Below are 23021 nucleotides of genomic sequence, written 5' to 3'. Positions count from 1 at the left end.
AATCATATATTGAATCCTATCATATGTGCATATGAGCTGATTGTTAATGTTGGAATGTTTGCTGAAAGGCAAACATCCTTGTTAGTTTTACACTAGGTCTTATAGACCTTAAACTGTTAAATTATAAACTCTAAAACAATTCAAGCAATAGATTTGTGAAACTGGCAAGATGCCATTATGGTGGCTCTTATCGGTGAACTGTGACAAGTGACTCACTAAAAACGGCTGGAATTTCCATCACTATAGTGTAAAAATTCATGAAGAATTCTTTTTATTGGACAACACTCACTGTGTTTTTGCACACTACTGCCTAATATTCTTGTTTTTGTGTTATAAATGTGGGGCTTTTTTAGTTTTTGACTTTGATGGTCACAAACACCTAACACTCAACGTAGTAATAAACATCTGAAACAATAAAATTTTATGACATACATGTTCATTGTGTGTTCTCTGTATTTTTAGTATTTATATAAAAATATCTATAGACTTGTAATTCTTGCATTTTCAGTTTTCCGTTGATGTAATCCACTAGCCTGGACATTTGACACTTTGAAGTAGGTTTCCTGTAAATATAAGCACACAGGACAGCCATAGGTCAGTGTTTATATCATGAGTCTAGTGTTTTCAATTGACATTTGGTACTCACAATAAAAAACCATGAACTTATTTAATGTTTAATCTGTAACGCATCAGACAGTCTTTAAACTGTTGAAGTCATTTGAAATGGGAGTTTAATTTAACATGATTTGGACATTGCTTATATTCCTGTACCTTCTCCTGTAGATTATCTGGGTGCTTCTTCAGAATGTGCAACACGGCATCATGAAGAGTGGGAAAGAACATGGACGTCTTGATTTCATCGTCAAAAAACATGCAGTTGTGAAGTTTCTCCAAGATGTACACTACAAAAACAGTCCTCATGAGGTTAGTGTTTGACAAGGGACCACTAAAAATGTAATATCAAAATGAAAAGTATAATTACCATCACATGAAACAATGTAGATTTCCACATCCACTCGAATGAATTCCTTTAAAATCTGTAGAAAGGAAGATCCCATTTGGGCCCAGCAAAAAATGCTAAGTTAGCAGAATTTTTTTTTTTATGAATGTTACTGTCTGGGTGTTCAGAAAACGTCTTGTATAATATGTAAACGTTCCTGTTAATATTACATATACAAAGTTTGCAGCAATATTGAACAGCTGCTTATATATTATATGTATATATTCTTGCAATCTTTGTACATGTAATATCAACACAAACATTTTCACAATGTTATGTCTAGCATAGCCTGTGAGGACTTTCTATTAAGTTTGTGAAGCAAACCTTGATTAGCTAGCAGAAGTTTTAACAATATTGCAGGAATGTCACAGCCCAGCCTTCTTAGAGTGAGTTCTAAACTTAACACTTTTTACCTAAGGTCAAAAAAAGGAATTTTGTTTGGTTGTGTCCATTTTCAGCACTGCATTTCTTTGCCATGTCACGCTCTCTAGTGGTGGTTAGTGACACTCAGCGTTTAAGAATTTGTAGTTTGTTCGAAGTATTTCTGTTTTACTTAGCCTAGCAGGGGCAATATATTCATTATCCATTCATTACCCATTTCTGCTCTCTGTGATGCCACAAGTGCTTGTTCATAAGCATTAATAAAATTGAAGGCATTATATTTAACACTAAAATTCTGTGTAAGGTTATTCAATTATAGATAAAAATGTCTCACACTTTAAGCTAACAGTATCATGACTCATGACTCTAAGCTAACAGTATCAGACTTACAGTGTTCAAATAATTCACTTGTTTATACTGATTGAAAAATTCAGATAAGTCAACTTTCATTCCACTGGCAGATTGGAATATCAGTGTGCTGGTAAAAATGGTTAATGAACATTTTTTGTTCACTGGGTAGATATACCCGAATACCCAGTAGATTTTTTATTTTATTTTTTAAAATAGATTTATAATTTTTTCTTTGGTAAAACTTTGATAATATAGAATTTTCCTTTGGTAGCTTAACAAGCATTTAAATTACAGGTAAATATTTAGCAAGACAAATCACCATTTTAAGGCCTTTAAGTGCTGAGAGGTCAAGGAAGGAAACAGCAGAGAAGTCCAAGATGAGACTGTGAATGTTCACTTGAGGAACGGTGATGTTGGCAGGTAACTCTGCTTTCCAGTTCACTTGAATAGGAAGGTCTGAGAAGTCTATTGGTTGATCTAAGCTCTCCATGTTGCTCTCATCCTCTGACATCTCATTAGTTGAGCACCCAATAAGCTCGAAGCCTCTCTGAGTCGGACAATATCAAGAGGGAAGAAAGAATATTACAGTTCAAGAGGGCAGTGTTTGTATATCTTTACAGAAAAACTGCACACATTTTACATGATCATAACTTTGTTTGTGATCACATGATGAAAATGGAAAAATGTTTCATTTCAGTATGTAGTGCTTTGAATCTGCACATTTGAACTCAAGTAAACATGTGACATCATGAGAACAGTGTGATCTGAAAATGGTAAGGTTCTATCTAAATGGAAGTTAAAAAATTAAAATAAGAAATCTTGCTAAACAATACAGCACAAATATTATATTATTAGAATAACTAGCTATTTAGGACTCAGTACTTACAGGTGATATATGCAACTCTCCATTTTTTATCATTTTTCTTATAATTCGCAATGCTTTATTCCTCTTTCTCAAAACTCTGAGTGGACTGAATCCCACCTGAAAACAAAACAGGGAAGTAAAAATGTGAATGTGTGAAACTGCTTTAACTGAGATTGAATTCACTCTTCCATGATGTTTGCCTCCACCCAGTTTGAGACTTTATGTCTCAATCTTGACTTGGACTTGGCCATATGTAAAAATGTATCTTAAATAAATTTTCCTTCAACTCTGTCCTATGGTGCAGTCTTCTGTTTAGTTTCTGCTTAGTGCAGAAATATCACCATCTTTGTTTATAGTGGTATTTGCATTGTGGACGTCTTGACACAGTAGCACAAAGAAAAGAAAAGCAGGGTTATTTACTAGACAAACACAAAAAACCTCTGCAGAAATGTCTAAATGTGATAACTAACTAATTGCTATCTCGTTTTGTTTAGATACAAAGATCTTTGATCTTGGTCTTGTTTTTAAAATTTGGCCTTGTCTTAACAATTAAGTCTTGATCTCAAACAAATACAACATATGGACCACTTACTGCTTGAGTTACTTTGTCCCTGAAGAACTCGATGTTTGCAAAAAATAGTGGTGAGGGGATTCTGAATATTTTAACTCCATGAGGTTCATAAATCTGCAAATGAAGAGAAAAAATGTACAGCATTTTATTTTACTGACAGTGAGAGTGTTGGCATATTGGATAAATAATGAGCAGAAACTCACAGAGGTGTAGTCTTTGCGGTCTCTATAGAGATCTGTGCCTGTGATGTTGGCCAGTACAGAACAACGTGGACTGGGATAAAAATAAACATGCAATATTGGTGCTCAAATAATGCTTCATTTATTTTGGCCTTCATGTTGCTAGAACACTGCATATATAAATATCCAAACTTACAACTGAGTACGGAAAACAACTGTTAACAGCTCCACACCAAGACCAACAGCTAGTCCCAGGTCTAGGCTCAGAATAATAGAGGCTGCACATGTTGCAACCCAGGTAACCTGAAACAGGAAAGATTATAGAGCAGAATACAGTCAAAATAGAGAAATCATAGTATATAAAGCCCAAGGTTACAGATTTTTATTTTTTCTTGGATGGATGGATTGATGGATGGATTGATGGATGAATGGCACATAATCCAACTAATGCTTTGGCAAAAAAGTGGAAAATTCAATATTTGGAAAAATAATAATTGGTTAACTGGATGGGGAAAAAGGGGCAAGATTGAAGTGTTTGGGTGACTGTGATTTAGCTTGGCTCTACCCTGCGAGGGTGGTGCAAGCGCCAATAAAAATACACACATACGCTCTTACACTGGGCCATTTGTGTTCTCTGAGATTATTGCCATGGGAAATTGTGCAAATATTTTTTATACTGTTATAGATCTTGAAGTGGATTTAAAAAGAAACAAAGAGACTGCTCACAAAATCGGCTTTGTCCTTTTTCCAAATGGATGGAACCTCTCTGAACTGCATCAACATGCCTTTCAGGTTCACAATCACAAGAGCTCCCAAAACAGACTAGAAAAACAAGTAAGACAGTGTAGAATAAATATGCAAGAATGTTTAATTGTTTCTAAATTTATGTAGGGTGGAGGTAGTGCATCTCTTATGTCCTCTATGCTTGTAATAAAACAAGCATTTACATTTTATATTATTTTTATATGATGATATTTTTATAACTTTGAAATATACTTGACAACTATAAACTTTGATAACTATATAAAAAAAGTGAGTAAAAAAAGATGACAGTATAAAAATGTGGACAATATCTGTTGAGAATTTCCATGGTGCTTTTTATAGTTTTCCTTTTCACTCACCCTGGGCAATGGCTCAAGCAGGAATCCTATTCCAACTGTCACGATGAGCACTATAATTGCAGAGATTAGACCTGCTATCTGTTAAAAAAGAGTTAATGTTTCATCTCTAGTTCTCATATGAGCAATAAATCTCACAAATGATAAACAGAACCCTTTATAAACTTTAATGACAGTGACCCTCATAAACTATAAAAGCATGTCTTAAGTGTACAACAAGCCTAAGATGTAAATTGAATAATGCAATAGTGCCAACATGAACCTTTGATACATCCGGAGTCTTTCACACCTTAACTACCAGGTTCAAAGACAGTGACTGGTGTAGTAAAAGCATCAGTAGAAGCATGTACCTGTGTTTTCCCCCCTGTGCTTTCTTGTACCGCTGTCCTTGAAAGTGCAGTGCTGGCTGCAAAGGATCGAAAAGTTGCTCCGAAAATATTACTTGCTCCAAAAGCAATGAGCTCCTGGTAACATGAAAAAAACATTGGTTTATTTGGCACAATGGAAAGCACAGTCACGGTTTTTTTTTTTTTAAATTAGTCCTATCTTGGATCTTTTTTGGATTTTGGATTTCTTACCTGATTTCCATTAATAACATAGTCATGCTTGACAGAATAGACTTTAGCCACAGAGAAGGCCACAGCAAAGCCCACTATAGCTATAGGGAATGCATCTACTACAGTTTGTTTCATCACTTCTGTATTTGGAGCAAATGGAGCTTCAAATCTAAATATAAATGGCATATAAATATAAATAGATATAAATGGCAAAACTTAATGCCTTGTATATGCAGAGTTCTCCATTCCATACAATGCCACTACTACACACAGTATATATGAAATCCTTACATGCTCCTGGATCACTCATTAGAGGGTAACTTTGATCAATATTAACATATTACAGATTTTTGTCAAGTAAATGTGATACATCCTTACCCGTCCACCATCTCTCCTATCACAGTCACGTTAAATCTTGTTTCAAAATTAAATCCATAAGAGCATCCACAAGCAATGATAGTCTAATGGAGACAGTATAGTAAACATTAGGGCTTCTAAAATCTCATTTGTTATCTGGGAAATGCTACAATGTTAAAATGTTGTCTCTCAAGCAATACCCACCATAATGATTTCAATTGGAATGGGCACAGGTAGCTTGAATTTGTCATTTAGCTCCTTTACTATATACACCACTACCATGATTATAATAGAGGTCAATAAATCAGCCATATTTGTCATATAGAGCTGTGTAAAAACTTTCTCCAAAGTCTGAAATAAAAAGAAAATTACATTATACAAGTATTATTCAAACCATTCTTTCAGTTTAACTAGTCAGATGTTTTAATATACTAAACCTAGCCCTCAATTAGTAAAGTAAAAGAAAGGCCAGAACATGTTTTTCCTGCCACTAGACCTTCACCCACAACTGAATAGCAGTGCAAACTATATTTATGCACCGTGAGGAGAATACTAAACAGCCACCTTTGCTAACCAGACATCCAGTTTGTATGTTAAATAACGACAGGAATATATAGCCCACTGTCTCTCCTTTACCAACAGAAATAAGATTAACAGAATACTCTGGGATATGAAATGGTCACTTACATTTAAACATGTACATTACATGTACAGCTTCACATTTAAAAAAAAGGCAGATTGAAAAACATATTACTATGTTATTCAACATCAATTTGAACAGAACATGCCAGATTTATGACTATCTTTTTAATTCAATTTCTACTCACAAAGAATATGTTGAATGCTCCACTTTTGCCTGGTACATTCAACCCGAGCACGAACTTAAGCTGTGACACCAGGATGTGTACTGCAGCAGCAGTAGTGAACCCGGATACCAGGGTATCAGACAGGTAAATGACTATGAAGCCAATCTGCAGTATCCCCATGGCAAGCTGAGGAAAATGATTTATATTTAAATTGAGAAATCAATATATTTAAATATTCATTCAATGTATTTTAACTGTTAAATGTTATATTATTATATTAGATTATTATTCCAATGTATTTAGTGTTTCCCTGTATATGTTTTTTCTTTTAATACTTTTGTAGGCTAGCAATTTGTTCTAATTATATTAGTAAAGGATTCTTCATGTCATCTGTATATTGTGATAATATGTAGTTGAAGTACTATTTATATAGGCTACCTGGAAAACGCCCATAAGAAATGTGATAGAAGAGGCAACTATAACTCGTTGTTGTTCCATGGTCAGTCCCTCAAATCCAGGAATGTTCAGAGGGTCACCTTCATCAGGTACAAACCTCTCTACAACACTGCCAACCATCAGACTCAGAACGGGAAAAGGACCTGAGAGAGTCAGATAGAAAAGCTTAAGTTTTGCAGATAGAAAAGCTATGAGTTGCTGAGATGTTGTCAATTCTACATCAGAGGTTGCACACCTACGGACAGGTGTCTGGATGTGCCCAAGAAGAAGTATATCAATACAGGAAAGAATGCAGAGTATAGTCCATATCCTGGTGGTAAGGCAGCCAGCAAGGAAAATGCAAGTCCTGGAGAAATATAATAAATGTTATTATTATCTGTGAGAATTTTCTACACTATATTCTCACTTTCACTATGAAGAGCACTTCCTATTCAATTCCTATTTAAAATTTCACACAGAACTAAATATACCCTGGATAGAAACTTTTTCTTGCAATTATTCTATCAGCCAGTCATGTGACAGGCACACATTGCATACAATCATACAGATACAAGCCAGCAGCTTTGGATTATGTTCACATTAAACCTTCTGCTTGGGAAAAAATGTGAGCTCAGTGACTTTGACTGTGACATGGTCTTAATACCAAATACTTATTACCAGTATCTTAAATCCTAGTTTGAGTATTTCAGACAGAAAAAGGACTCTGAGCTAACAGTTGGCAGAAGCTCACAAAAATGAGAAAAAAACTGAAGATTGGAAAATGAAAGCAATGGTTTTACTCTGAAATTTCTGAAGTCTGAAATTCTGAAATTTTATTCTTTCATGCTCACCGCAGTAATAAAAAGTGATTATTCGAGCAGGTGTACAGGTGATCCTAATAAACGTGTTTTATAGATGCACAGTTGTTTGGCATATGATATGGTAGATGATATATGTAAGAATACTTCCAGGCCCCACTGTATTAGTGTGGCATAATTAGTACTGGTAAAATAGGAACTATTTTCCTTTATTTTATGTCCTTCCACCCACTAGTCCATCAGGCAGGCATGCATTAACAAACAATACAGTGAATATGCATCATAGGTGATAAGACTAACAGGATAAGCAGCAGTGTTTGACGTTTTTACACCTACAATTATTAGAGAGGTAAAATGTGAGACATGCCAAGTTTTTTTCATTAATTTTACTTTGCTAAGTGTCAAGTTGCCAAAAGTCTGAAAAGGCCCAGACTTTTATCAGCCACAGATTCCTGTCTATTTCCATACTCATGCCTCATAACCCTAGACATTCCCAAACTAAGTATGAGGTATAATCTGTACAGCAGGTTATGGTTAGCCTCTAGATTCTTTCTGGTGGGACACTTTCATGGGGTCTTGCTTTTTTCTGACCTCTCCCCTTAGCTCTGTTCATCAAAGATGGAGTATAAATCTCTCTGTGACATAACTCCAAGGTTCACTAAAGTACACAAGCTCTTAGTCCATGAAAGGGATATGCCAGAGATTTGTTTATTTATTTATTTATTTTTTATTAAAAAAAGACCCATTCAGAGAACAGCCTCAAACTGCATATTGTACATAGAATTCTTTATATTCTTGCTTTAAATGTCTAACTTTAGAAATAAGATCTTTCTAAAATGATCAGTATCTGTTTCATGATACTTGCCTTGGTATTATTGATCTAAAGGAAAATTTGTGCTGCCACCCATCCCCACCTACAGTATTAACCAGAACACTTCTCACTTGCTAAGAAAGGAAGTGAGAAAAAGAATAAAATACTACCTTGCAGTACAGCCACGAGTCCTGTGCTGACTCCAGATATTAGGTCGCTTGGCAGCCATTGTTTAAATTTGTATGTTTTCATCCATCCAATGATGGGGAGCAAAGACAATGCTGCATTCTTTACACGTTCTGAATCACATCTAATATAAAGCACAAACATATACTTATCAATTCTAGCTCTATTCACTGAAATAATGAAACTATATTAATTCCTTGTAAGTCCTTGTATATTATTCCTTGTGACAAACACAACTGAAAAGAAATATATTCAAATATACACAAATATAGTCAAAAATAAGCACTTTAATATTTAATGTTTTCTGAAAGATGGAAAATAACACATTTGTGGTGATTTTTTGCAGCTTTTAGATTGAATTGTTCTTACGTGAAGAATTCTCTAACATGATCTAGTAGACTCTTGTGTCTCCTTATGGTCTTTTCATGTTCTTGTGAAAAAGAATCTTCAGAGAACACCCGTCTTTCCACCAGATAATGTCCATCCACTAGTTCTGCCTCTTTTCCCATTTGTCTTCGCAAAATCCAGGTAAGATAAAAAAAACAAAACAAAAAAAAAAACAGGAGGGGTTACTGCATCTCTTGTGCGTATTTTTAGGACTCAGCTTGGGGAATATATGCATCTGCTTTTACTTTGCAGACTCTTTAATCATTTACAGATGTAAATCAGGTTGCCATCACAACATGATAATCTAAGTCATCCTTCCTTGTGTGTATGCTGATACAAGATTAAGGAGGTTCATATGCCACATATCTCCAGGGAGGAGCTAATCATTTATTTCAGGATTACAGAACAAATATCCCTCATCCATTTCTCATCAAATACATTGTTGACACATTTTATATTGAACTTCCTACCAGTTTTCTCTCTAGTTTCCTTAAGCATGTTTCAATTCTTAAAGATCAAAAGATCAATCTGAGGTCTCATGTAATTCTGACTTGCAAAACTCTGATGGGAACATATGATAAGATAGAACACAAGAATGTCCAGCCCAATTCTTGAAAGAGAGGGAGGGAGAGAGGGAGAGAGAGAGAGTGAGAGAGAGAGAGAGAGAGAGAGAGATGGTATGCTGTGTAATGTAATAAAAACAAAACCTTTTTTTTGAGATTTCACAATTTTACTTTAGGTATTATATTTACAGTAAATGTACTGTTGCTTTTTATTTCTTCTTTCAGTTTATGTACTTTTCAGTGATACCTATGGTCTGGCTCGTCAAAACATTTCTGCATTGCATGCTGGTTGGCGTGTGGTCCAAGCTGACCTTCACTCCCAAGAGCTTTCAGCTCTCAAGAGACCATGATTTGTTCCTATATTTTTTTATTTTACTTTATTTTTTAATATATTATTTATGGCCATTTTCTGAGCACTTTGTATTTTAATGGTCATAGTAAATTTATTTGGCTGTACTTGCAACTTACCAATTTCACCACATTAGGAGGCCAAAGTAAAACCAATGCTACCTGTTTGGCAGTTTCCCAAACAGGTTTTCTCAGCCACACAATGCACTTTTGCACCTATAAGAGACTGATGGCAGGACTTTAAATTGTGAATGGTGAATCAGTCCTGTGTTTGCATGGCATGAATAAGATGTGATAGCATTAACAAGGAAAGGGGAAGGCTTTTAAATACCTAGTTCAGGATTCTCAATTCTAGGACCAGACTGAATTCACTGTCCTACTATATAAAGAAGTGTAGTATGTCGGTGTAGGCCTGCTATTTCCAGTGTTTACTAAAATGAAGTTTTAGAGAAGGACATGTTATGGACATGAAAAACCTCTACTAAAACAAATGTGCTACTAGCGTGTAGCTACAGGCCCAGCACTCTTCAGAAAACACAGGGTTTGGAAGCTGGGGTCTTGTGTTAGCAGCTGTAAATTAGTGTCAGGTCTAATGAAACTTTGAACTCCAGTTGTCAACATGCACCATGGCCTACAAATATAGATGCATTAGACTCCATTTCTCACAATGCAAGATCATGTCCTTAATCACAGTCACATGACCTCTGGTAAAACACACCTATAATCATGCTAGGACTCTTTAAAAGACGTTCATTCACAATAGCGCTGTGAAGTATAAACTCAGTTACACTCCAGACTGATGATACCAAGCCTTATGGTTTTGACATTTTTTTTAACTCTATACATATGTTTTTGCCTAGCCCAGAGTACACTGTTCATACATCATTTGTATCACCTGACATATGCCTGTTTCCTGACATTAAGAAGGAATTTGTTTGCCGAACTTTCATTTAAGCTGACTCACCTGCACTTGCATCTATCCAAGCTTCTTTCCTTTGACAACTAACTATAAACAGCATATTAACATGCTAGCATAATTGAATAAACAGCAGTCAGAGCAGAGATGTTAAGGATAGAGCCTGGTGGGGAGAATAAGGGCTTGTGTGGTGGATATATCATACCCTGGCAATTAATCCCATTTATTTTTCTTGCAATTTTCTTCAATGTAGCCAGTAAGTTGCATTTGTCTTTTATATATGACTTGCATCACTTTATAAAATGCCTAAGGAACAATGCGTCATGGTATCATTTTGAGTCTCTATCTATCTATCTATCTATCTATCTATCTATCTATCTATCTATCTATCTATCTATCTATCTATCTATCTATCTATCTACATGTAATAGAACATAATAATATAATAAAAATGTAATAATAAATAAGTAAATAAATAAATAAATAAATAAATAAATAAATAAAAAGTAATAATAATAATAATAATAATAATAAAAAGTATAATAAATAACATAATAATAAACAACAAAAGGAAAACAAAATATGTGAAATATTGTCAGTCATTTTATTGTTAATAATTATGCTTTGCACAAATCTCAAATAATTTATTTATTACATTTATATAGGGTGTATACATGTATACATATTTCTCCAATGATTCAGACACAAGACATGATTAGATGATTATGATCTAAATCTGGGGTCTCCAACCTTTTTAATCCTGAAAGCTACTTTGACAAAATTTAAGTGGCCAAGAGCTACTCGTGTTATTATTAGTAATATTTATTTACATAGCTCATTGCCATAAACCAAACCAGCTGAATAACCTAGTTTTGTGTGATATTTTTTTTAAATCAGTTATTATTTTCAGATCTCGTTCATTCACATCGATTCTGTTATTGAGCAGCAAATATTGTTGGAGAGCCCTGCTTTTAAATGCATCATTTCTATAAAAAAGTACAAATTTGTTCCAAATATTTTATACTATCTTCTTCTTCTTCTTCTTCTTCTTCTTCTTCTTCTTCTTCTTCTTCTTTCGGCTTTACCCTTCAGGGGTTGCCACAGCGAATCATCTCTCTCCACCTATCCCTATACAGAATAGATTTCCAGTCGATTTAATTAACAATTCATAAGTTCAAATGCATCAAACAGCAGATTCTGTCTTGGTTTCTCCAGCACACTTCAGAGACTCTGAGACAGTGTGTATTAAATCCTGGTCTCTGAATTCATATCCTGCAAGATAAAAATTAAAAATCCCCCTGTGTAAATGTAGGAATCATCAAAAAGTGTAGCTACAAAAGTTAAAAGCCAAGTGGGCTTATTCAGTTTTTTCTCTGGTGCGCAAGCTGTAATTTCCATAATTCAGCTCGTCATTTACATTGTTATATACCTATATGGGCACATTAATGGGTTAAAGAGAGTGAACTGCTCATGTTATACAGCCAAACATGGGACATGGTACCTTTGTTTTTCTTTTCCTCACTCTTTCACTAATGCTGCGGGGCGAATGGAGATCAAGAATGTGCAGCATCGCATCATGGAGGGTCAGAAAGAAGATGGATGTTGTAATCTCATCATCAAAGAATTTGCAGCTTGAGCTGCTCTATGATGTAAGCTGAGCAGAGCATTTCAAAGGTTAGTGGTAGATAATGTCTCACAGTTTTAAGGCAATGGCAAGATAATTGTGTCAGTTTATATGCCACAATAAAGTAACTTACGATCACAGGCCACAATGTAGACCTCAACGTCAATGCGGATAAACTCTTTCAAAGCCTGGAAATTTTATAGCACAGTGTTATCATATTACTAAAGTGACAGACGTCCATTATGCATGCCACAGTGTCAGATATGCAATTTGAGTACATGTTGCAATTTGCATTTTTTTGCTTTTTTAAAAGTGATGTTCATTTACATGATTATACAGTAAACAGAGTAGGATACAGTTGCCATACTGTTTTCAGGCCTTTGAGCGCTGATATATCAAAGAAGGAGACAGTAGAGAAGTCAAGCACAAGACTATGGATGTCTACCGGAGGAACGGAGATGTTGGCAGGAAGCTTTGCTCTCCAATTCACCTGAAAAGGAAGGCCCGAGAAGTCTACTGGCTGATCTAAGTCCTCCATATTGTTCTCATCCTCTGACTCTTCAATTGGCAGAGAGCATGTGGCAAGTAATGATCTTCTCAGCATTGAAAGTTTAAACAAGATTCTGTAATTTATAACATTCCAGAGGGCTACAAATAAGAGTCTGCTGTTATCCAAATGTACAGACTCTGAACCTCTTAATATCTGTCTCTAGATTCAAGGTACAAGCAAGTGGGCCAGACCATGCTCCTACCTCACCAGGTACTGGACTTAGATTTGTGACTGTGAGTTCCCCATTCTCAATTAGCTTCTTCATTTTTTTCAGAGCTTTTTTTCTCTTTCTCAGTACCCTCAATGGATTGAAGCCCACCTGTAACAGAGGAAAAAGTAAGTATATACATTTAAAACAAGATGTGTTGACCAAAGAACTGTAATCTGCTTTAGACAATAACATGCAGATATACAAAAATACATAATGGGAGGAGCTTGTATCTGTTTTTCTTTACTGATCCGGACCAGACAGTTATGATATGCTGTATATGCATTGTGATATATATGAATGTGTTTTTTCTTCGTCCTGAACTATATCCGGCTGCTCACTTGTATCTGCATGAAAATAAAAACAGATTTCATTCATGCAAACCTTTCTGTGGCATGCCAGTGCACACCTTTAGCTCTAGCAATTGTGGAGCAATCGTTCCATAATCGGCAATGAAGAAGTAAATCATTATATGAATTGAGGCCACTATAGGTAGGTTTGAGTCTTTATTACTACAACAGAACAACAATGCAAAGTGTGTTATTTCTCCTGGATGACTTTTTTCTGAGCCAGATCAGTGTGTAAGCCTCTATTGTATATTACACTGACCAGGGCAAAGTTTGAGCAGGTCCTTGTTGTTACAGAACTCTAGTGAAGTTCTAATTTCATAAATACTTACAGCATCAATCAGTTTGCGTCTGAAGAAATCAATATTTGCAAATAATATTGGTGAAAGAATTCTGAAAATCTTCACTCCCTCTGGTTCATATATCTGTAAAAGGTTAAGAATGAGAAAAAAAAAGTACCACATGGGCCAATATATATGAAACATTTTATGTGCATTAACAGTCCTACTAAACTACAGTAAACCATGTCAGATTTAGGTTTCCAATTTTATTGCCATTAGTGGGGGGGTTGTGGAATATTGTAATCAGTATGTGGCTAATAACTTACTGTGACTTACACTGACATAGTCCTTGCGGTTCCTGTAAATATCAGTGCCAGAGATGTTTGCTAGGACACAGCAGTGTGGACTAAACATAGAGAAGATACTCTTTTCAGTAATTAAACAAAACTCTGAGGGTTCTGTAGTTATTTTATTCTTAAGTTTATACTAGAAATTTCTTAAAGTTTATACACCCTTTATAAATATTTAGTGTCTCATTCTGTTTTTGTCAAACAACGAAATTTAGTCAGACTCACAACTGAGTCCTAAAGACAACAGCAATCATCTGTGCTCCAAGTCCCACAGCAAGGCCAAGAGTCAGCCCCAGCAAGATAGAGGCCACAAAGGTCACAATCCAAACAACCTGAGTGGAGGGAGTTAATGGATTCATAATTACAAAAGCCATTGCAGGAGTCTATTCAGTAAATTATTATAAAATGCAGTACAATTAATTAATCACCAACAATTCCCTCAGTGGTCTAAATACATTAGTACTGTTATTATCACTATTACCCAACTAACATTTTCTGAATATTACGCTTCTCAGAATCTTTAGTCATATTTTTTTGTAAAGGCTGCATCCTGGTGGACGGATCTTTGAGTAGTAAAGCTGAGTAGATATCATTTTATATACTAGTCATCTAGCATAATTTCTGAAGATTATACGCTTTTTGATTTAAAGATTTCCTGAAAGATCCTGTCAGTTTAGTTAATATCGGTTAGCTATCTATCAAAATACAGACAGGTGAAAAATGTTTTTATATAATGTTGCTTTTTTCATGTTAGGCATAGAAGAACATTTGTATATTGTTAGGTACATTATATTATGTTATACATCATGCTTCAGCTATATTCTGATTATCTGACAGATGGCTAATATAATTTATTCATTAGGAAATTTCACTGGCTGATGGAAGGAGTTAAACATAGAGGTCTCTTACGCAGTCAGGCCGATCCTTCCTCCAGAGGTATGGGACTTCACACACCTGCATCAGCATCCCTTTCAGATTCACCAGGGCAAGGTTTCGAGCAGGGCCTTGTTGTTACAGAATTTTTCATAAATACTTACAGCATCAATCAGTTTGCTTCTGAAGAAATCAATATTTGCAAAGAATATTGGTGAAGGAATTCTGAAAATCTTCACTCCCTCTGGTTCATATATCTGTGTAAGGTTAAGAATAAGAAATGTTTAAAAAGGGGATTATATTTTACATGAAAAATATCTGTCAGCTACAATTTACAATTTTTCTATGTAATATTTTAATACTGTAATCAGTATGTGGCTAATGACTGTGACTTACATTGACATAGTCCTTGCGGTTCCTGTAAATGTCAGTGCCAGAGATGTTTGCTAGGACACAGCAGTGTGGACTAAAAATAGAGGAGATATATTGTTACTCTTTTCAGGAATTTAACAAAATTTGTAGGGTTCTGTAGTTATTTTATCATTAGGATTATACTAGAAAATATATATAAATATTTAGTGTCTCATTCCCTTCTTTGTCAAATAACAGCATTAAGTCAGACTCACAACTGAGTCCTGAAGACAACAGCAATCATCTCTACTCCAAGTCCCACAGCCAGGCCAAGATCCAGCCCCAGCAAGATAGAGGCCACACAGGTCACAACCCAAACAACCTGAATGGAGGTACAATTAAATAATCACCAGCAATTCTCTCAGTAAAATAAATACATAAGTGCTGTTATTATCACTATTACCTAGATAACATTTTCTAAATATTACACTTATTCTGTGAAGGATCTTTCTTCAGACTCCATCCTGGAGGACAGATCTTTGAGTAGTAAAACTGAGTAAGTATAATTTTATAAACTGTTTTCTGAAATATCCTGTCACTTTAGTGTATAGCATCAGTTCAGAAGATTATACACTATCTGATTTGAAGATTTCCTCATAAATCCGGTAAATTTATCTAATATTGGTTGGCTATCTATCAAAATACAGACATGTAACAAACATGTGTATATTGTTTCTTAGTCTGGAAATGTTACAATACATGCTTCAGCTATATTCTGATTATCTGACAGATGGCTAATATAATTTATTCATTAGGAAATTTCACTGGCTGTTGGAAGGAGTTAAACATAGAGGTCTCTTACGCAGTCAGGCCGATCCTTCCTCCAGAGGTATGGAACTTCACACACCTGCATCAGCATCCCTTTCAGATTCACTATTACCACTGCACCCAGCACTGACTACAAAGCACACATCATATGACATACTTATGGATCTCTGAGGCATTAACTAAAACTCAGAACAATAAACTATGATTCATGATGTAAGAAAGGTCAAATTCAGAAGGTACATATTAAACATTGCAAATTAAGAACTGTACCTTTGGCAGTGGCTCTAGCAAGAACCCTAGGGCCAGAGTTACTATCAGGACAATGAGTGCGGAAAGAAGACCAGCAACCTGGAACCAGCAACAGTTTGTTTATGTTTAGGTAGAACAGAGGTCAAATGTTTAATGTTAACTGTAGTCTGCTGTCTTTACTGCACAATAGAGCGCAAATAAAATGGGTCAACAGATCATCTGGCAAAAGGTAAAATAGGACTTTTTAAAGGCAGCTTATTGTAGGTCAGACTTTTTATAGGCTGTATGTGTCAATATAAATTTAACCCTTAACCCCTTTAAACACAGAATGTTTATTCCTGTAATTACATGTCTTTCATGTGAGCTTTATTGTGGTGCTTTACTGTGGAATTGTACATACCTTACCTCTACCCTAGAGGGCAGTATTTCTGTTTACATATTTGGATTTCTGTTTAAATCATTCTGTTTAAATGATAATGCAATACAGACACAGGCATACTACTATGTTTATTTAAGGCTGTACCTGTGTTTTTCCTCCTGTGCTCTCCTGTACTGCACTCCTTGAGAAAGCTGCGCTAGCTGCCAGGGATTTGAACGCTCCACCAAAGATGTTACTTGCACCAAAAGCTATAAGTTCCTGTAGATATGTAAGATTTGCATGACAATCAAATTACCTGGAGATATTATGCAGATCTCTGCAGCATCATTTGTTGTCCATTTTCTTTAAAGCTACATGACAGTGAAGCTCACCTGGTTTCCATCAATAACATAGTCATGTTTGACAGCATAGACTTTAGCCACAGCAAAAGCCACAGTAAAACCCACTATCGACATAATAAAAGCATCCAGTGCTGTTTCCTTAAGGATTATAAAATTAAGAGCAAGTGGTGGCTCAAATCTAGTGGAAGGAGAAAATATGTTGTAGTCATACTTCTCATTCTTCTCTGTGCTCACTGAAATAATTCATGATTTTTTTGCTAACCTATCTGGTATTTTCCCTACAACATCCACTCCATAATTGTCCCTGAAATTGTATGCATAGGATATGCCACATGCAATGATAGTCTGCATAACAAGGAAAAATGTTGAGTTATTATTCATCCTCAAGGAAAGTCAGAATTATGAATGCAAATTTAATTATTAATTGCAACATTTTTTAATTGATTGGTAAAGTTGTGTTGCTATTCACATCAGTGAAAGAGTGAAAACATTTAAAAGATGAAAAGTTTCACTTGTAGTAAAGCAGATAAGTGGTGCATGATAAAAATGATTAACAAAAAAGTCAAGCTTGCATGAAACGGAAGCATCTTACCACCTTATCTTTGCAGCACATCGAGTACTAATTAAAAAGATTTTGCTGGCTATAGTCTGGAATTCCAGTTCGATGATGCTTAAAAAAAATGATCAATTTTTATCAGAACAGTCTTTTATTGGAAATTCTACTTCTTTTATGAGAACTGTGAATGTCGTTAAAGTACTGCTTATTTTGGGTGTTGATTAACACTGATATCATGGAAATGTGATTAGATGAAGTTTGTATTTCCTTCCTCTTGGCTTAACTAAATATAACAAGTTGGGCAGACTTTGTTTTCATTTTGATTGTTAGTTCTATCATCTGTATGCTATTATATATATATATATATATATATATATATATATATATATATATATATATATATATATATATAAATATATTTATATTTATATTTATATTTATATTTATATTTATATTTATATTTATATTTATATTTATATTTATATTTAATTTATTTATTTATTTATTTATTTTTTCAAATTATAGTTTCTGATTTAAACTCTGCATAAAACAAAGCTGAGCGTTTGGTATCTCTGGTACACTTTTCTCAATTTTAAGAATTGCATGTAAAAAAATTAAAAAACTTTTTTTTTTTTCTTCACTTGTTTTGTGTCCCACAAATAAACAGTCCCATAGCAAACAATGGCTAGGGACTTAACTAGCCTTGATAATCTGTAACCTTTATCTTTCTGCATGTATGATTTTTAGAGCTTTGTGCATGATGGCAATAAACAGCAGGTAAATTTGCAAAAAGCCAAAGGTAATATTTGTCAGAATAATCAATTAATAAAAAACAGTAATTCGTTGCACTCATAAATCAGCAGTAATTTATTTGTAGGTTGATGCAAGATGACAACACTGATGAGAACATGCGTTCTGATTCGCCAGATATACTCACCATCATGACTTCTATTGGGATGGGCAGCGGAAGGTTTTTCTTGAATCTTTTGTTGACCTCTTTCACAATGAACCCAACAACCATTACCACAATGGATGTCACCAAATCATGGAGGTTTGTGGATGTTATCTGCCTAAAGGTTTCCACCAGATTCTAGAATGTAAAACATTATGTATCAATGGAGTGAACATATGATCACATATGCACACATGCAAACATTCTGTGACTATTATGCTTCAGTAACAAACCAAGATTAAGTGTCTATGATGTGTTTGTTAAAATTAAAATTAATCTGGAATATGAAATGTGCCCTTTGATATGTATACTTCACATTTGGTAAAGCAGTTTAAAAACATATTGATATGTTGTTTCCCATCACTTTTACAGAGCATATTAGAGTTACATTTATCTTTTAAATTCAATTTCTACTCACAAAGAATATGCTGAATGCTCCACTTTTGACTGGTACATTCAACCCGAGCACAAACTTAAGCTGTGACACCAGGATGTGTATTGCAGCAGCAGTAGTAAACCCGGATACCAGAGTATCAGACAGGTAAATGGCTATGAAGCCAATCTGCAGTAGCCCCATGGCAAGCTGAGGAAAATTATTTTATTAAAAGTGAGAAATCAATATATTTAAATATTCATTCAATGTATTTTAACTGTTAATGTTATATTTTAATTTAAATGTATTCTTAGTATTTTCCCTCATATGTATATATTTTTTCTTTTAATGATTTTGTAGGCTAGCAATTTGTTCTAATTATATTAGTAAAGGATGATGTTTTCTTCATGTCATCTGAACATTGTGATAATATGTAGTTGAAGTACTATTTATATAGGCTACCTGGAAAATGCCTATAAGAAATGTGATAGAAGAGACAACTATAACTCGTTGTTGTTCCATGGTCAGTCCCTCAAATCCAGGAATGTTCAGAGGGTCACCTTTATCAGTTACAAACCTCTCTACAACACTGCCAACCATTAGACTCAGAATGGGAAAAGGACCTGAGAGAGTCAGATAGAAAAACTTAAGATCTGCAGATAGAAAAGCTTAAAATCTGCATGAGTTGCTGAGACGTTGTCAATTCTGCATCAGAGGTTGCGCACCTACGGACAGGTGTCTGGATGTGCCCAAGAAGAAGTATATCAATACAGGAAAGAATGCAGAGTATAGTCCATATAGTCCGCAGCCAGCAAGGAAAATGCAAGTCCTGGAGAAGTATAATAAATGTTATTATTATCTGTGACAATTTTCCACACTATATTCTCACCTTCACCTGCACTTCCTATTCAATTTCTATTTAAAATTTCTTACTAAATATACCTGGCCACTTTATTAGGAACTTTATTCACCCTCTCATTTATGCAATAATTAGTTTTGAGGCCCAACTGTGATAGCATAGCATAATTAGTCTTAGTAATAATGGTTTGTCAATACTGGAGAACATATTGATATATCAATATGTCAATATACACATACACATCAATATACACATAATATACATCAGCCCTCAAAGTTGAATTGTTAGAAGCAGGAAAAATGGACATAAGGATTTGAGTGAGTATAACAAGGGCCAAATTGTGAGGGCTTGACGACTGGATCAGAGCATCTCCAAGACTGCAGCTCTTGTGGGGTGTTCCTGGTCTGCAGTGGTCAGTACCTATCAAAAGTGGTCCAAGGAAGGAACAGTTGTAAACCAGTGACAGGGTCATGAACAGCCACGGCATATTTGATGCATATGGGGAGCGAAGACTGGCCCGTGTGATCCAATCCAACAGATGAACTACTGTTGCTCAAATTGCTGAAGAAGTTAATGCTGGTTCTGATAGAAAGATGTCAGAATACACAGTGCACCGCAGTTTGTTGCTTATGAGGCTGCATAGCTGCAGACCAGTCAGGATGCCCATGCTGACCCCTGTGCACCACAGAAAGCACCAACAATGGACATGTGAGCATCAGAAATAGACCAGAGAGCAATGGAAGAAGGTGGCCTGGTCTGATGAATCATGTTTACTTATATTGCGTGGCTGGCCAGGTGCATGTGTGTCGCTTACCTAGGGAACACATGGCACCAGGATGCACTATGGCAATAGGCAGTGTCATGCTTTGGACAATGTTCTGCTAGAAATCCTTGGGGCCTGCCATTCATGTGAATGTTACTTTGAAACGTGCCACCTACCTAAGCATTGTTGCATGTACACCCTTTCATGTATTCCAGCAGGATAATGTGCTGTGCCACAAAGCAAAAATGGTTCAGGAATGGTTTGATGAGCACAACAAAAAGTTTGAGGTGTTGACTTTGAAATTCCCTAGATCTCAATCTGTGGGATGTGCTGAACAAACAAGTCTGACCCATGGAGGCCCCACCTCACAAATTAGAGGACTTAAAGGATCTGCTGCTAACATCTTGATGCCAGATACCACAGCACACCTTCAGGGATCTAGTGGAGTCCATGCCTTGACAGGTCAAGGCTGTTTTGGCAGCAAAAGGGGGATCAACACAATATTAGGCATGTGATCATAATGTTATGGCTGATCGGTGTAACTACTGTCTTCTACTTCTACTTATTATTATTATTAGTTTTAGTTTTATCTAGTTTCTCTAGCTGGAGCTGAACAGGAGACATCTTGAACCACCTCAACTGGCTCATCAAAGTTGCCAACTGCAATGTCAAACTGTCTGACTTTTTTTCTACAGCTTTGTGCATTTTCTTGGATTTTTGAAACTTTTTTGGGGGGGTGGGGGGTGGGGGGGCAATTAAGCTCAATTAAGTTCACTGAAGCTTTACCATGACAAGCTCTTAGTCCATGAAAGGGATATGTCAGAGGTTTTTTTTTTTTTTGTTAAAAAGGACCCAAAGAATAGAGCCTCAGGTTGCACATTGCACATAAAATTCTTCATATTCTTGCTAAAAATGTCTCTTTTTAGAAATTGCAGATTTCCTGTTGTTTCTATTCACAAGACCTTTCTAAAATGATCAGTATCTGTTGCAGGATACTTGTCTTGCTATTAGTGAAATAAAGGAAAATTTGTGCTATCACCCATCCCCACCTACAGTATTAACTCAGTTAACAGTATTAACAGAGAGAAAGAACAAAATACTACCTTGCAGTACAGCCACGAGTCCTGTGCTGACTCCAGATATTAGGTCACTTGGCAGCCATTGTTTAAATTTTGTATGTTTTCATCCATCCAATGATGGGGAGAAAAGACAATCCTGCATTCTTTGCACATTTTGAATCACATCTAATATAAAGCACAAACATACATTTTCATCATTTCTATCTGTTTTTGCTAAAATAAATAAACCATATTAAAATTCCCCATGACTTAACACAACGGAAAAGAGATACTTTTAAATATACAAAAATATAGTAAAAAAAAATAGGCAAATTCTTTAATATTAAATGTTTTTTTGTTAAGCTACACTTAAATGAATTGTCCTTACTTGAAGAATTCTATAACATGATCTAGTAGACCCTTGTGTCTCCTTATGGTCTTTTCATGCGCTTGTGTAAAAAAATCTTCAGAGAATACCTGTCTTTCCACCAAATAATGTACATCCACTAGTTCTGCCTCCATTTGTCTTTGCAAAATCCAGGTAAAATAAACAACAGGAGGAGTTACTGCATCTCTTGTGTGTGTTTTTAGGACTCAGCTTGGGGAATACATGCATCTCCTTTTATTTTGCAGACTCTTTAATCATTTACAGAAGTAATTTGGGTGGCCATCACAACATGATAATCTTAGTCATCCTTCCTCATGTATATGCTGATACAAGATTAATAAGGTTCATAAGACATATATCATTAGAGTGAAGCTAATCATTCATTTCTGGATTACAGAACAAATATCCCTCAACCATTTCTCATCAAAATATTGTTGACACATTTAATCTTGAACTTCCTTCCAGTTAGTTTTCCCTCTCTTTCCTTAAATAGGTTTGGTTTCTTTAAAGGTCACTCTCGCTGGTCTCTGGTTACTTCATGTGCATCAGTGAGCCTTGGCCAACCCATGACCCTGTCGCCGGTTCACCACTGTTCCTTCCTTGGACCACTTTTGATAGATACTGACCACTGCAGACCGGGAACACCCCACAAGAGCTGCAGTTTTGAAGATGCTCTGATCCAATCATCACAATACATATATACAGTTGTGCTCAAAAGTTTGCTCACCCTGAAAGAAATTGTTAAACATTGCCATTTATTTGGAAAATATGACTGATAATGCAAAAGATTTTTTTCTTCTTTGAGGATAGTGGTCACGTGAAGTCATTAATTATCACATAGTTGTTTGACTCCGTTTTGAAACATTGGCCACATTATGACACACAGGTTGACACACAGAGGTTTAAATGGCTATTAAAGGTAAAGTTTCCACACCTGTGACTCATTGTAATTGTAATTAGTGTCTGCATAAATAGTCAGTAAATTTCTCAGCTCATGAGGTGATCCACTGACTTGGCTGGATACTGCACCATAGGAAGATTA

The 23021-nt window shown here is 35.4% G+C and overlaps 1 protein-coding gene and 1 pseudogene across 1 annotated transcript; both read right to left on the bottom strand.

Moving 5' to 3' along the window:
* Positions 1 to 276: 276 nt before the first annotated feature.
* slc26a3.1 (solute carrier family 26 member 3) lies at positions 277 to 9012 on the bottom strand. Its single transcript, XM_058417462.1, has 19 exons — positions 8805 to 9012; positions 8420 to 8559; positions 6877 to 6987; positions 6624 to 6784; positions 6207 to 6371; positions 5584 to 5730; positions 5401 to 5483; positions 5044 to 5191; positions 4816 to 4929; positions 4469 to 4546; positions 4074 to 4169; positions 3544 to 3650; positions 3372 to 3441; positions 3190 to 3282; positions 2619 to 2714; positions 2052 to 2279; positions 983 to 1037; positions 772 to 902; positions 277 to 563 (listed from the first exon to the last, which is right to left on the bottom strand). The coding sequence occupies exons 1-19, from the start codon at positions 8942 to 8944 to the stop codon at positions 480 to 482; spliced, it is 2247 nt and encodes a 748-aa protein (XP_058273445.1). The 5' UTR covers positions 8945 to 9012; the 3' UTR covers positions 277 to 479.
* Positions 9013 to 12006: 2994 nt separating this feature from the next.
* Positions 12007 to 22113, bottom strand: LOC131370471 (chloride anion exchanger-like; annotated as a pseudogene).
* Between the last annotated feature and the right edge of the window lie 908 nt (positions 22114 to 23021).

Source organism: Hemibagrus wyckioides, linkage group LG19 (assembly GCF_019097595.1).
Source record: "Hemibagrus wyckioides isolate EC202008001 linkage group LG19, SWU_Hwy_1.0, whole genome shotgun sequence".
In the NCBI taxonomy this organism is placed as follows: domain Eukaryota; kingdom Metazoa; phylum Chordata; class Actinopteri; order Siluriformes; family Bagridae; genus Hemibagrus; species Hemibagrus wyckioides.
The sequence above is the reverse complement of the archived record's forward strand: the minus strand, read 5'-3'. Positions and strand labels throughout refer to the sequence as shown.